The sequence below is a fragment of the Podarcis melisellensis genome (genome assembly GCF_964234715.1).
Source record: "Podarcis melisellensis genome assembly, chromosome: 4".
NCBI classification, from domain to species: Eukaryota; Metazoa; Chordata; class Lepidosauria; order Squamata; family Lacertidae; genus Podarcis; species Podarcis melisellensis.
In genome coordinates this window covers 41509524-41523304 of record NC_138531.1, presented here as the reverse complement: position 1 = coordinate 41523304, position 13781 = coordinate 41509524, and the positions used below count along the sequence as shown (strand labels likewise).

The following is a 13781-nucleotide window of genomic DNA, read 5'->3' as shown; positions in this document are numbered from 1 at the left end:
GTCAATATTTTGTGGGAAGGGCTGAAGTACAAAATGAGATATATAAGTTTGTGCAGCTGAAGTAGATTAGAGCACTTTCCCCCCTGCAGCAACCCATCCACACTTAAAAAAATAACAGACTTTTTGCAGTTAGGAAAGTGACAGAGAAATGCATTGAAAAGTATGGAATGTACAACTGATCAATGGAAAGACATATAAACACCCCACAAGCAAATGAAGATGAATAGATTTTCATATAACCTCCAAACAAACAAATCAGAAGAAATGCTCAATAATAACTGGACACAGTCTAACCAACCGTCTGTGCTTTGCACAAGCAAATCAGGATTCATAAACAAGATGGTCTGGAGGAGCTCTTTGCTTGTGCATCTAATTCTGGATCCAACTGAAAGTGTTTGTGACATATTGTGGATGTGATTGACAGAGATACTGGTCACAAAAGACTGAAAGGGTGGGGAAGGATTGGCATAAAATTAGCCCTACATGTTTTATCTCTCTTCTAGCTTTGTTAGTGTTTTCCATCCTCAGATATTGTTACCACCAGCCTGATCGATGGAATGATCAGAGGAGTATTACTCTGTGATTTATATTATTTACAGACACCACAGAAGAACAGTATGGACCACTGATGACACCAGTTGCGGCAAGTGGATTGTGCCTTCTTTAACACCTCTTTTCATATAGCCTGTTTATGTTGTCCCATTTGATCCACAGAAAAACTGAGGCTGCCCCACATGTAAAGCTTGGCTCCATTGCTAGAGTTTTGTTTATTGGTCATGTGTGAACATGACAAGAATGAAACTGAGGAACTGCAATGCAAGTTACAACTTTTTGCCAAAGTCTTCAGAATTTTGCATTAAGAATTTGTAAAATCTGTCATGTGGAAAATAAGAAATTGTTGTAAACTTGAGAAAGAAAAAGAAATAACTTGTTTTAGATAGGAAATGCTCTGAGATACAACCCTAACTCTCTTTCATAGCAGTTTTTTAAAAAAATCCTTCCCCAATAGTTGTATTGCAAATGATAGCAAGGATGGCATAGTAGGAAAATAAAATAAGATAAGTTGCAAGAAAGGAGATTCCGACTAAACATTCAGAAAAACTTTCTGACAGTAAGAGCTGTTCAGCAGTACAACAGACTCCCACGAGATGTGGTGAATTCTCCTTTCTTGGAGGTTTTTAAACAGAGGTTGGATGGCCATCCATCATGGATGCTTTAGCTAAGATTCCTGCTTAGCAGGGGGTTAGGCTAGATGACCCTTGGGTCCCTTCCAATTCCAAGAGTATGATTCCACTTATTCTGTTAACGGTAAAGGGACCCCTGACCATTAGGTCCAGTCGTGGCCGACTCTGGGGTTGCGGTGCTCATCTCACTTTATTGGCCGAGGAAGCCGGTGTACAGCTTCCGGGTCATGTGGCCAGGATGACTAAGCCGCTTCTGGCGAACCAGAGCAGCACACGGAAATGCCGCTTACCTTCCCGCCGGAACGGTACCTATTTATCTACTTGCACTTTGACATGCTTTCGAACTGCTAGGTTGGCAGGAGCAGGGACCGAGCAATGGGAACTCACCCCGTCACAGGGATTCAAACCACCGACCTTCTGATCGGCAAGTCCTAGGCTCTGTGGTTTAACCCACAGCGCCACCCATGTCCCTGTTACTTATGTGTTAATCTACATTCCCAGCTGATTGAGCTAAATGGAAGTATTACTAAACACAAATGCCAAATACCAGGGGTCAGAACCAAAGGTAGCTTATGTATTTTTATTAACTCAAGAGGGCTGACTCCTGAGTTACAGACTTTAACACATTTATGCTACAATTTTAACTTAGCCTTTTCCTTATCAGATAGCACCCCTTTCTCTGTGTTTCATATTGTATATCTTCTACTTTCTCTTTTTCTCAGAATCCCCAAGGTCCCCTTCACGTTAACCACCCTTTTTTAAAAAAAACCACAGCACAAACTCCCTCCTATCTCTCTGCACTCCATAGCACATGTTGTCTATCACATCATAGTTGCCTCTTCTGTCTTTCCAAAACTGACAGGATTCTCTGCACCCCGTGTTGCTCACTTATTTTTCCTGTGCCCTGTCATACTTTCTCACTTGCCTCTGCTCCACCACAGGGTTCTTTATACATGCTAATACTGGCCGACTCATATTCAGAGTGCAGTGCCAGCCAGCTTTAATGCCTGGAGAACGGAACAGAGTGAAAACTGCGGTCTCCAGGTCCACTACCAAAGACAAACAATCCCCCAGGCTGCCACAGATTGGCTGAATTAAAATACGGGTTAGGCGGTAATCTGTGATGCTCCATGGCAGCTGGGGGGGGGGGGAGCAGCCAACAGCCGGGCAGCAATGACAAGGCTCCAAAGTGCATCTGAGCAGCTGTGCTGGGTTACAATAGCTGGCCGCCCTTGGACCGGGTAAATGACTCCTTTTCTCTTTCCCCAACTATCCCTCATATCCTTATGTTTCTCTTTACCCCTTTCCACCTTTAGTGATTGGGGTCTTAGGAACTGCAATTATAATCAATCATCTCTAGAAAAATTACCACCCCCAAACCCCCTGACGTTTGGTTCTTTTCCCACTTACAAGGATGCTGGAATCATTGCTAAGTGGATATCAGTGTCCAATGGGGTTGTTCCATCCCAACATGTCTTAAAACTGGAACTTTCACAATACAGTTTGTGCCTTGAATTTTAGTTTCTTGAACAATTTTGAATTAAATAATAAAGAATATATCATATTCTCCAATTTCAGGAAGAAAAGATGAAAGATGCAATGAATAATATTTGCTTATCAGATTGTAAGTTATTGCATTTTAGAACAACCGTCCCTTAAGCTACCTTAATTGAGATTATGTCATGTGCAATTGGTTGAAGGGTTTGAGGTAAGACCTGGTTAACAACCATTTTAAAGCATCATAAAAGGCTTTCAGTATGGAGAGGCACAGTCTGATTGACACTACACTGAGCCTTCATCATTTCAAAGGAAAGAAACAACTAAGCAAGCTTCTTACCTGAAGGTCATAAGAGGTAGCTATTGACAGAAAGTACAAAGAAAAGAGAAAAATAATAAAAATAAAATCAACAGAAAATTAGCAGAAAACAAATATGCTACAAAATAATGTATGTGCAATGGCAAACATTAATAAACCTACCCTAACTCATTGGGTTTAAGCACTATACAACAAATAGATCAGCTTGTTTATTTCATGTATTTTTCAGTGGTGAACAAAGCAATTACAGTCGTAGGGAAAAGAACTCAAGTAATTTTTTAAAAATCACTACCACATTTCGATGGCAGATTAGTTTTTAGTTTCCATTATTTCAGGGATCAGGTAATACAGTACTAACTCTGATACTTAATGCTGATAGAATCAGAACCACGGTAAGCAATTAATAGGTTGGGGCTTTGTTTCATTTTTTGTATCACCTTATGGGAAATCAGTTTTGAAGGGGATAATCTTGTTCTTATGGAAAAGCCTACAACAAGCGACACATAATTATTGTTCTTTTAGTAAAATATCTGTGGCTTGAAATGTGGTTATCGTATATGAGGCTGTACTAAAGGTTAAATGACAAATGGTGGAGGTGGCTGGTCTTAGTTACATTAGTCAAGTCAAATTTGAGTAACACTTGTCTGCCAAGGTTTTTAGGACAAGTATTCAACTATGAATACAGTACAGGTATGCTCAGCACACAATCTTTACTCATATCACAAATGTAATATATATACCATATTTGATCGTAATGTTTTGTTCTGTAATCACAGAAAGCTTGCGCTCACAGAAGGGGCCTTTTCAACGTGAGAGCAATTCTCTTTCTGTGAACAAAATCTCCTTCTGTTCATGGATCAGAAGTGATCCACAGCAATAGTTGTATCACCATGGCAACTACAGTACATAGATTTAACCATGAAAGCACCCTGTAAGGAGGCCAACAAATGTGCACTCCTAATCTATGTACTTTTACACTGAATAGCCCAATATCTTCGCGAACTCTATAGAGGGGTTAAATTACTAAGCACCACACAGTTTTCCTCCAAGTGCCATCACAGGCCCAGTTATGCTTCCAGGACTACCACCATGGTAGTTAGGTTTCTTACTTTATGGCAGATAGATGTCCCATCTGAAAGCAATCAACGCAGCGTGATGCTCTTCCATGTAGTTTTGAATTATGCATCTGTTTTTAGAGGCAGGGCACACTTTCACTGAGGGCAATAGCTACTGATAACCAACCAACTTCATTGCTTTACAATGAAACCAAATGTGCCGCATGCTGCTTTGCATCAATGAGTTTAGTGGGTTATTTCCACAGGAATAACTTGAGTGATATGCTGGATATATTGTGTGCATAGCCCTTCCTGTTGCTTTTCATAGCGAGGTATAACCCTTGCAAAAAAAATCCTCAGCATACTTATAACTTGAGTTTGTAACATCAGAAATGGTATGAGAAAGCAATAAAGAAATATGCCCATTCTGAATCATTCAGTGAATGTCCAGGTTCATCACAAGAAAAGGCCTTAAGAAAAAACAGCAAAGCAGAACCACTGAAATATCTGTCTCCAAGGAAGAAAGTAGAAAGCAATTCACCTCTTTTTTCCTTTGTTAAAAAAACCCTGTTTGCATTAAGAAAAAAATAACTGGAATTTTACAAACTTTATTTTTAGTAGTACAGAGAAGCTTTACAAAGATATGTGCAATTAATGACTTGGACACCTAACTGCTGCCATGAATATCCCTGCAAAATGGAAATGGTCATTCAATACACTATTTTGGGACAGAAACGTCCATGCTGAAATTTAAATGCACAATGGTGCCAGAATATCAGCTCCTTTCAGCCTTAGGCGAAGTGTTACATATGAGCTATCACTGAAAACTGATAATGGAAGATACTTTAAATTCTAATCTCAGCTTTTAGCTCCCTGATTCATTTCTAAAACATTTCATTTCTGTCTAATTACAGAATGTAATGATAAACTGTAAAGGTTTCAAGCCAATCAGCTAGGCTTGAGTGATAAATCTTCCGGCTTGCAAATCTTTATGCACTAAGCAGTAGTTTATTAACTCTAAAAAATAGACCCTCTATAAAAAACTGAAGGCTGCTTTTGCTGAGCATCAAAACAGCAGTGAATTACAGTAAATTTCTTAGAACATATGATTAATTTAATCTTTGGACACACTTCATTCAAATATAATCACTTTAGTCCTGCTGATTAAATAAGGGAGTTAAAGTGCAAGCCTAAATCCCATTGAAATCAATGGGGTTTGAAGTGCTTAACTTTGACTGGATTTAGCTGTTTATGGGCTGTTGTGTCGGTTGACTAAAGATACAATCTCCCTGTGTTTTTAAAATTAATCATTGTTTTACTTTCTAAACATCAACATTATCAACATATTTTGATAAAACAAGAACATTAGATCTGTGCTCATAAAAATAGTGGAAGCTGAATTTATAGTCAAATCTCGACAGACCTATGCCAGGTCAAATAACCTTAATTAAAAATTACATGCATTTTCTACTGGTCTCTCTACAGTATACAGGTTTATTATTATTATTATTCAAGCATATTAAAGCTTCTAGAGTTTTCTTACTGCTGTCAAGCAGTTGCTGTGTATTATTTCCTTGTGAAAAAATTGCAACACCTTTATAAAAAGGGAAATATATGCATTTGTATATAAATAACTCTATATATTTTATTGGTATTAACATAATGCAATACCATACATGGACCTGACAGAAATAAAACATTTCAAAATACATCTTAAAATTCTCTCTCCATAATTAGTATGAAATATCAAGAATTTAGCATTGACATTACAGTACACCCTTAGCCAAAAATAGAAAGAAAACCCACATCCAATCACAGAGATACAGGCAAAAAATGATCCATAGGAGACCCAAAACATAATGATAGACAATATCTGAATCTACTTAGGGAGACATTCCATTGAAATCTTGGCCCCTCCAAATTGCCTCCTAGGGATCCTGAAGGATTTACAGAGAATACCTTATGTCTATGCTGCAAGGCAACATCACTCACATTTAAATCCTAGAAGGTAAGGAGAAATTGAAGATTTCTATCTGCAGTTTGAAACACACCAAAGTGAGGCATTATATTAACTGTCATAAAATCAGTATTTGTGCACCATCAGATAAATCATTATAAACTGCTTAACAAACTCTGTTGCAATCCTAAGCACACTTACTTGAAAACAAGGATTAAGCTACACATGACAGTATTTAAACCCAGGTCTGCTTCAATCACATATTAAGTGTGGAGTTGGGTTTGTGATTTTTAGGCCAACTGAACCTTCCACATGTACACTGCTAATAACCACCTTAAAGCCTCTCCCCAGTCCTTTTTTTCTCCACATTGAGCTCACTTCTGGAATTGGAGCTCAGCTTAGAATAAAATGTCCTGTGGGGCAAACTGCAGGAAGATACAGAGCATAGAGGAAAGGGACACCAGTCCCCAAAGGCATACAACCTTTGCTTTAAAAAAGGAATCTGTTCACATCCTTTGTGGACATTTTTGGTAGAGATATGGATTTAAATAAATGGTTCTGCTACCATCATGTGTAGATCGAGCCTAAATCCCACTGAAATTAATAGGATTTGCTCCTAAGTAAACACAGTTAGAATTCGGCTTTAGGTCTTGCAACAGTCTGTGCACATTTGGACTTGACAGAATACATTGAATGAGTATTATACAGCAAGTTATCTTCCTTCACTACTGTGAAATACACTAAGAATGGTATTAGCTTTTGCCACTTTGGATGAATGGAAGTAACTGAAGTTTTCAAAATATTTTCAAAATATGATTTTATAGTTACCACAGCTGATCCCTCTTTCCTTCCTTGAAGACTGCAGAACACACCTGAGTATCATCATAGCCCTTCCCCTGCCATACCCTTTCCCCCTTCTGTTTCTCCCAAGTTGGTGAGCAGTATTTTCTGCAACTGTATTCCATGTAGCCTGGGTCTGATATTGTGCCTAATCCCTCTGTAGAAAGGATGCATTCTTCAAAATAAAAGCAATAGGTCTGGCAACAGGTTTGCCCTTTGTAAGACTTTCCTGGAGGCCCCTTACCCAGGCATTTGGTTGTCTATGTTTTAAAGTCAGTTCTTTCTTAAAAACATCAGTTATTCAAGAAGAATTGATTGGCTTTCAGAATGCAGGACATTAGAGGTTGCTTGCAAGAGGCTGAAGATGAGTCTCCGTCGTGCCAATTCTCTCCGATCTAAATTCTCTAACCAATAGTTTATCAATCTCTGAGTCCAATCGGTTCAGTGCCAAGAGAAGTGGATCCGAGTTGGCATGGGGAGGTTCTATCAACTCTCGCAGTGCTTTAGCCTAATATGATAAAGCAGTGATACAATATGGTGAAAGAACTGTGATGGGCTGTTATTACTATATCATATTAGAATTGCATTAGTAATACAATCATGCAATCTTGATAAAGAGAGAAAGCATATATGGCAAGATTTTCATATGATGTTAGCTCCACAGTGCTCTTTTTTTATTTGCATGCACACATGCGCAAGAAAAAAACCCCATAGTACTTATTCTGGTATCAGACTTTAGAAGTTTTGATCTCTGATGAAAGAAAGAAAATTAGTAGGATGCAGTTCTAGATTTTTCAATTTAAATTAAAATGGTGACAGTAATTATAAAATAAAACTAAACAAAAATGATAAGCAACATATATTTAGTTTTAATCTAATTATAAACTAGGATTTTCCTATTTAATATGCATTACAAAAATTACGTACTAAGAAAATGGGAAACATTCATTTAGACTGAAAAACCTAACCTTCTCAACATGTTTGTGCTTTTGTTTTAAAAAAACACACACACCTATTAATTTCTGTAATAAAAAAATGATACTGAAAATTGAAGTCTTGTTTATGTTTACACCTTCAGCAGCATATCCAGTATGATTGTTCTAATTAAAATCAACATGAATGTTTAAAAAATCTTCATACTTGATGAGTCCTATGCCTGGTTGAGTTGGCACGCTTATGTAAAAATTTAAAGGAACACTAAGTACATTCTAGAAACACACATACATTCATATACGTATATAAGATGCATCTATCTATCCATCCACATGTATATGACTGTAATTTAATCAACAGATATGGGAGCTCATATATACATAGAGCCTACCCACAACCTGCCCTCCCTGATAAGGTAGGGTTTGTATCTAATTTACAAAAAATTAGGTTACTGTAGATTGTGGTTACAATAATCTGATTTCCCCCTTTTAATTTTGATTAATTAATAAGTTAAAATGCCAGTTATGATGGACAGACCATGGCTGTTGAGCCATAAGCGGGGGTATTGTGGTTTCATATTTTTATTTAGTTCTGTGAACCGCCCTGAGATCTCCGGGCATAGGGCAGTATATAAATTCAATAAAATAAAATAAAAACAAGCACCTTTTGGTTAAGTCTAACCAGAATTTAGAGCTTTTACTTACTCCTAAGTAAATCAGGTTAGAGAAATTCAGCCTAAGCCCAGATCCAACCCTATGTCTCACCATTCACTATATTCACACGATTCCTAACTGTACAAAATTATTATCATGTCCCTCTTGTGAAACCAGTGGGAAAGGTTTGACTTAGCTTGTGATTTAAGTTTGCTCCTCATTAACGATAAAAGCCGCAGAGGAGCAAAGTGGCTGTGAGTCTTCACTCTGCACATTTGTGCAATCCTGGAAAGCCATAGTTTGGCTTACTGTGTCATGTGAAGCAGATCACAATTCTTATATGCTTGGCAAATCATCTGCAGTTCTCACCGTTATCTGTAAAACAAATGAACTCTAAAGCCTCAAAACAACTTTGCTATTATATTAAGAGCCCAGTGTACTTCCATCTCATTTCAAATTTCCTGATTTATAATAAATATAGGTATCAAAGAAAAGCCTTCAATAGAGAAAAGGATTCCAGGCATTCCATTCTTTTTGCAAAATATAAGAATGCTTAGGGTGCCAATTTTATATTGGTTAATTGTGTCACCTTCAGGTTCCAAATAAAAACTTTTCCAATATGTTATCAAAGATCTGCAATCTATCCTGGGAGATGGTCCTTTCCTCTCACTACGGTCAGTGTAGGCCTGTCCTTTCACACAGCCCCATCAATCTGAAGCAGCTACAGCAATGAACCACCGGGGGGGGGGGGACTTTTAAGCAAACCCTGGTGCCAACTTTGGTCCCCTTGCTACTCTAGCAACACCATCTAGAGCCCTGACAATTTCGGCCATTCCACCAAGAGGTTATTCACCTGCACATCTTCTAACCCGATGTATGCTGTCTTCTGCCAATAATTCCCTTTCACCATTTATACAAGCCAAAACATCATGCTTTATGCAAGAGAATAAAGGCAGACAAAATCAGACATAAATTTATGCCCAGGGTTGCAAACAACAAGTGATAAAAATAAAAATAGATAAAAAACTATTCCTATACAGGTGCAGATTGGTTACACTTGAGAACTAATAGGAAGCATTTCAGTTTTCTAGGACATTCTGTAACAGACAAAGTCACCAAACTCCCAGGAAAAAAGGAAACTGATTATCCCTGTTGATTTGGCTATGCCAATCATTACCCTGGCACTAATCAGAGAAGTAGGTCATTAAACTGAAACGGACTGACTAGATTCTGTGTTTATATGTACTCTGCATGGTGCTGATACACCTGCTGCTATCATCTCTTGCATTGCCTGTCACTCTTTTTTTCCCAATGCTTTGGAAATTAAATTTGGCTCCCTTACTTCTGAACTCTCTCTCTCTCTCTCTCTCTCTCTCTCTCTCTCTCTCTCTCTCTCTCTCTGTGTGTGTGTGTGTGTGTGTGTGTACACATACACATACTGTAAGTACTCAATTAAGTGACCATGCCTGTGGCAAAGTGGGTCTAGCTCACAAAAGCTTGTGTCACAGTGCATTAGTCTACCATAAAAACATGGCTACCCTTTTGAAATTTGTATTGTAACAATTTCCCTGCCTTAGGGTCCATCCACACTTCTTTTCAACTGTGAATTCCTTGAAACATGTAATATCCTGTCCATCCCACTGTTCCACTTTTTTCCTTGTCCCCACCCTTTTCTCCGTCCCTGCATCACAGCAGAGCCACACATCAGGGGCGGAGGAAGGGGGGTGAGGGGAGCTGCTTCCGGTGTCACCACTGAGGGGGGTGACAAAATGGTGGGCGGCACTCACCATGGGGCCTGCAGCACACCCAATCCATATGTCTCTCCTGGGAGAGAGACGATGGTTTGGGTGCCCGCAGGCTCCGCATTGCCCCAAATGGTACGTCTACTATTGGCACTGGAAAGGGAAGCTGCTTTCATGCTCACTTGCAAACACATATAATCGATTGCAATGTGATGAGCACAAAAGGCAGATACATTTTTAAAAAGCGTGGGGCAGAGAACCAGAGGTGCACAGAAGGCGTGGAGGGGAAAGAGGACCACTCACACAATGCACCACAAGGGAAAGTGCACATTTTCTGTTCAGGAACTAAAAAAAGGATCAGATTGGAAGGGGAACAAATTTCTATTAAAGTTTTAAGAGGTTTTGCATTTGTTCCGATAAAGTTCGGGGTATAAATGGAAAGCTTTCAGATCAGTACTATTGAGCCTATGCAAATTCTAATAAGTGCAGGACAATTGGAAATGTGGACACGCCCTTAATGTTTTTGCTATTTCAAAAACTCCAAGAATCAGAAACAGGATATGTCAAATAAGCGCCTGTTAGAACCAATTCAATGCATCTTCTCTGAGGTTTATTTTGTTCAGGGGCCAAACACAGCAGAGAATTATTAGAGCAACAACTGGTTCCTTGTCAGATGACGAAAGCAAAGTATTTCCAGAATGATGCTAAGATTGCTGGTCTTGATTACAGCAAAGGTTAAGCAACGTAAATACTATCAGATGCTGACAGAAACAATGACGAATCTTGTGTCACATGAAATACTAACAAATTTATTATGGCGTCAACATATGTGGACCAGTTCCCATAATAATATTTCAAACCCTGGTTTGATCTAGCTTCAGAAGGCCTCAAATGACACCATGTGAGGGTGGAGATGCAGGACTCAGGGTCAATGGTTGAAAGCCTAGTAACAATGACTTCTCATATGTGCTGATACGGTTTCTTGGACTGTGATGGACCAGGTATCTCAGGCTACACAGGTGGTATTGGTATGAGGCAGTCTATGAGTCCTAGTGAGACATTCCCTGGTAGGGCCAGCAGACTTTGAAAGGTGAGTAGTACAAATCCCTTTTTACCTGTAACAAACACTGTTTTAGGAACACAATACACAGAGGGGAGGAAGGAGAAAACACAGCACCTGCATAGGGGGCTACACAGAACATATGCAACACTCCTGGGTCACAGGTTCAAGATCTACCACCTGCAAGGAAGACTCTTTTGCCTATGAGCCAGAAAAGAGCGCCAAGACAAGAAACAAGGGCAGTCTCAGGGACACACAGTGAAAGCAGCAGCCTCCACTGAGTCACAGTAGGTCACTTCGGTATGGACCAAGGAAGTCACTTTGGTGCTGCTAACACAGCAGTTTGACTTCACCCCCAGAGACAAATGCCAACAACTCACAGTTAAAATGATGGTTTCATATTTGTTCATTCTATTTGCATCAGTAAATTCAGAACCCATTCAACAGAATTTCAAACAGATAAAATGTTACTACTTTCAGATTTTGATGAGAATTACATTTGTGCTAGTGTTCTTACATAAGCATGACTATATTAAATATTCTACAAGCCACTGATTTCAGTCCTTTTATTGCTGTGTAAACTGGAAAGAAAACTCTGATTTCAGCCTATTAGGAAAGCATCTGGGTACTAAACACATAATATGCTGCACTCACCAGTGTAATTAGAGAAAATCAGAACTATACAGGGATTTCATTAGGACGCTGGCTCTTATTACAGAAGTCAAGTGATGCAAATGCTATGAGATCTCTAGTGCATTACAGCTTTGCTTAAAGATAGAAACAACCAACAGCTTTGCTATCGTTTCAGTCTTTCCATATGTGAACAAGAATGGGTTTGTTATTTTTTAATGTGAAACTCTTCTAGTTGCATAACCAAGTAAATAAACAAAGGAACAGAAAAGCAAAACAAACAAACTAGGGAACCCACTGTATTCTTATTTTTGTAAATCTGTTCATTGTGGCAAAAAAGAACCTTTTGTGCTTTATTCTATAAACACAATTCTTCTCATAATTGTAATTCTGAGGCTCCTGAACCTTCTAAAACCTTGTTCTTTCTCTCAAGCTTTCCCTGCTTGATCTGCCTCCTCTTGCCTCTTCCATGCCATGTACAATCTTAAACTGTGGGGGAAGTCTAGGATGATTGATGTTATGAAAATTATGCACATGGCTTAGCAAGTTTGCAGGCACTTAACAACAATCATTTTGTACCTTCTGTGGTCCATTTCCCCCATTTCAAGTGTCACTTTCCTTCCTCTGATACCTTCTCTCTAATCAACTGCCTATTTGGTGCTTTCTGCAAGCTAGGTGCCCTTTATAGGCAAGAACCAGAGCCCTCTCTATTTGACAGGTGCATGAGATAAGCTCATCTAGACATCCTTTGGGCTTTAAAGTTCCGTATCTAAGCATGTGTGTGTGTGCGTGTGTGTGTTTTCTGGCACTTTCCCTGGCACAACAGTGTTTCAACACTGAATTGGAGCAAACAGCAATTGGGTTTTCAGTGGATAGTCACGTACTGTGATTCAGAGGTAAAATGAAGGTTTTTCCTGCAACAAACAAAAAACACTCAAGACACAGAGCTTTGAAGCATGGACCTATGCCTAGAAAGCACGATGCAAAAGGAAGTCTGTACAAGCTCTGTATAGTTAATCTTAATCTTAAGTCAAAAGGCTAGCTTCTTGAAAACATGTTTGGCATCAGAAGTTTCCTAATCCTGCCTGAAGGCCTTTAAAATACACCATGCTGACAGCTATTCAACTCCAAAGGTTTGGGAAGACAATGACTTCCATATGCTACATCAATATAAGTATCTGTTAAATCTAAATATAATATATTATTATTTTATTTATTATTACTCTATATCCCATTCATTCTCCAGGGAGCTGAAAGTGGCCTACATATCCACCTCCCTATTTTATCCAGAAACCCTGTGAGCCAAGTGAGGCTGAGAAGTGTGACTGGCCTAAGGTCACCTGGTGAGCTTCACAAATGAGTGTGGATTTGAACTCTGGTCTCCCAGGTCCCAATCCAGCACGCTAATCCCTACACCACTAACCTGATTGTTTTAAAATAAAAAAGGAAGAGCATTTACACAGCACAGTGCTACCACAGCAAATAATTCAGAATTCAGAGTGTGCGTGCCAGAATCTGAACAATCCTACTTTATGCTGCTGATCTCAGACTCAATTGTGTGGGTAGATACCCGTCGCCTTGGTGATGAGAAAGTCTGTGGGAAGGACAGGAAGCAGAATATTTCATAGCTCACTGCAGAAACTGGCAGGGTGAAGTGTTGCCTCTGAATTCGGCAGTGATAAAGCCTGAAACCCATCAACTGCTGCTACCTAATCACAAGTTGCCACAGCAACATAGATAGGAAACAAGGGATGCTTTTCATAATAACATTAAGGGATGAAAATGCTCAAACTTGAGTATTGGTGTGACCAAAGAACAACTACAAAATATCTACCTTCCCCAACTTTATTCCTTGCACCTAGGTCACTTTAGAGAAAATAGCTTTGCTGCGATGGACAGATGTCAACACTA

At 39.1% G+C, this 13781-nt stretch overlaps 1 protein-coding gene across 5 annotated transcripts in view; it reads right to left on the bottom strand.

The window, feature by feature from the left end:
• CNKSR2 (connector enhancer of kinase suppressor of Ras 2) overlaps nt 1-13781 on the bottom strand; it is a 240891-nt gene that overhangs the window by 6089 nt on the left and 221021 nt on the right. Inside the window, exon 21 of one of the 5 annotated variants that reach the window (XM_081909172.1) lies at nt 3022-3041. The exons of 3 other annotated variants lie outside the window; for them this stretch is intronic. In XM_081909172.1, the coding sequence (XP_081765298.1) occupies nt 3022-3041 (20 nt within the window). Of the gene's footprint in view, nt 1-3021; nt 3042-5387; nt 7361-13781 lie in introns of those variants that run through there. One more of the 5 variants, XM_081909173.1, reaches the window with a different exon arrangement.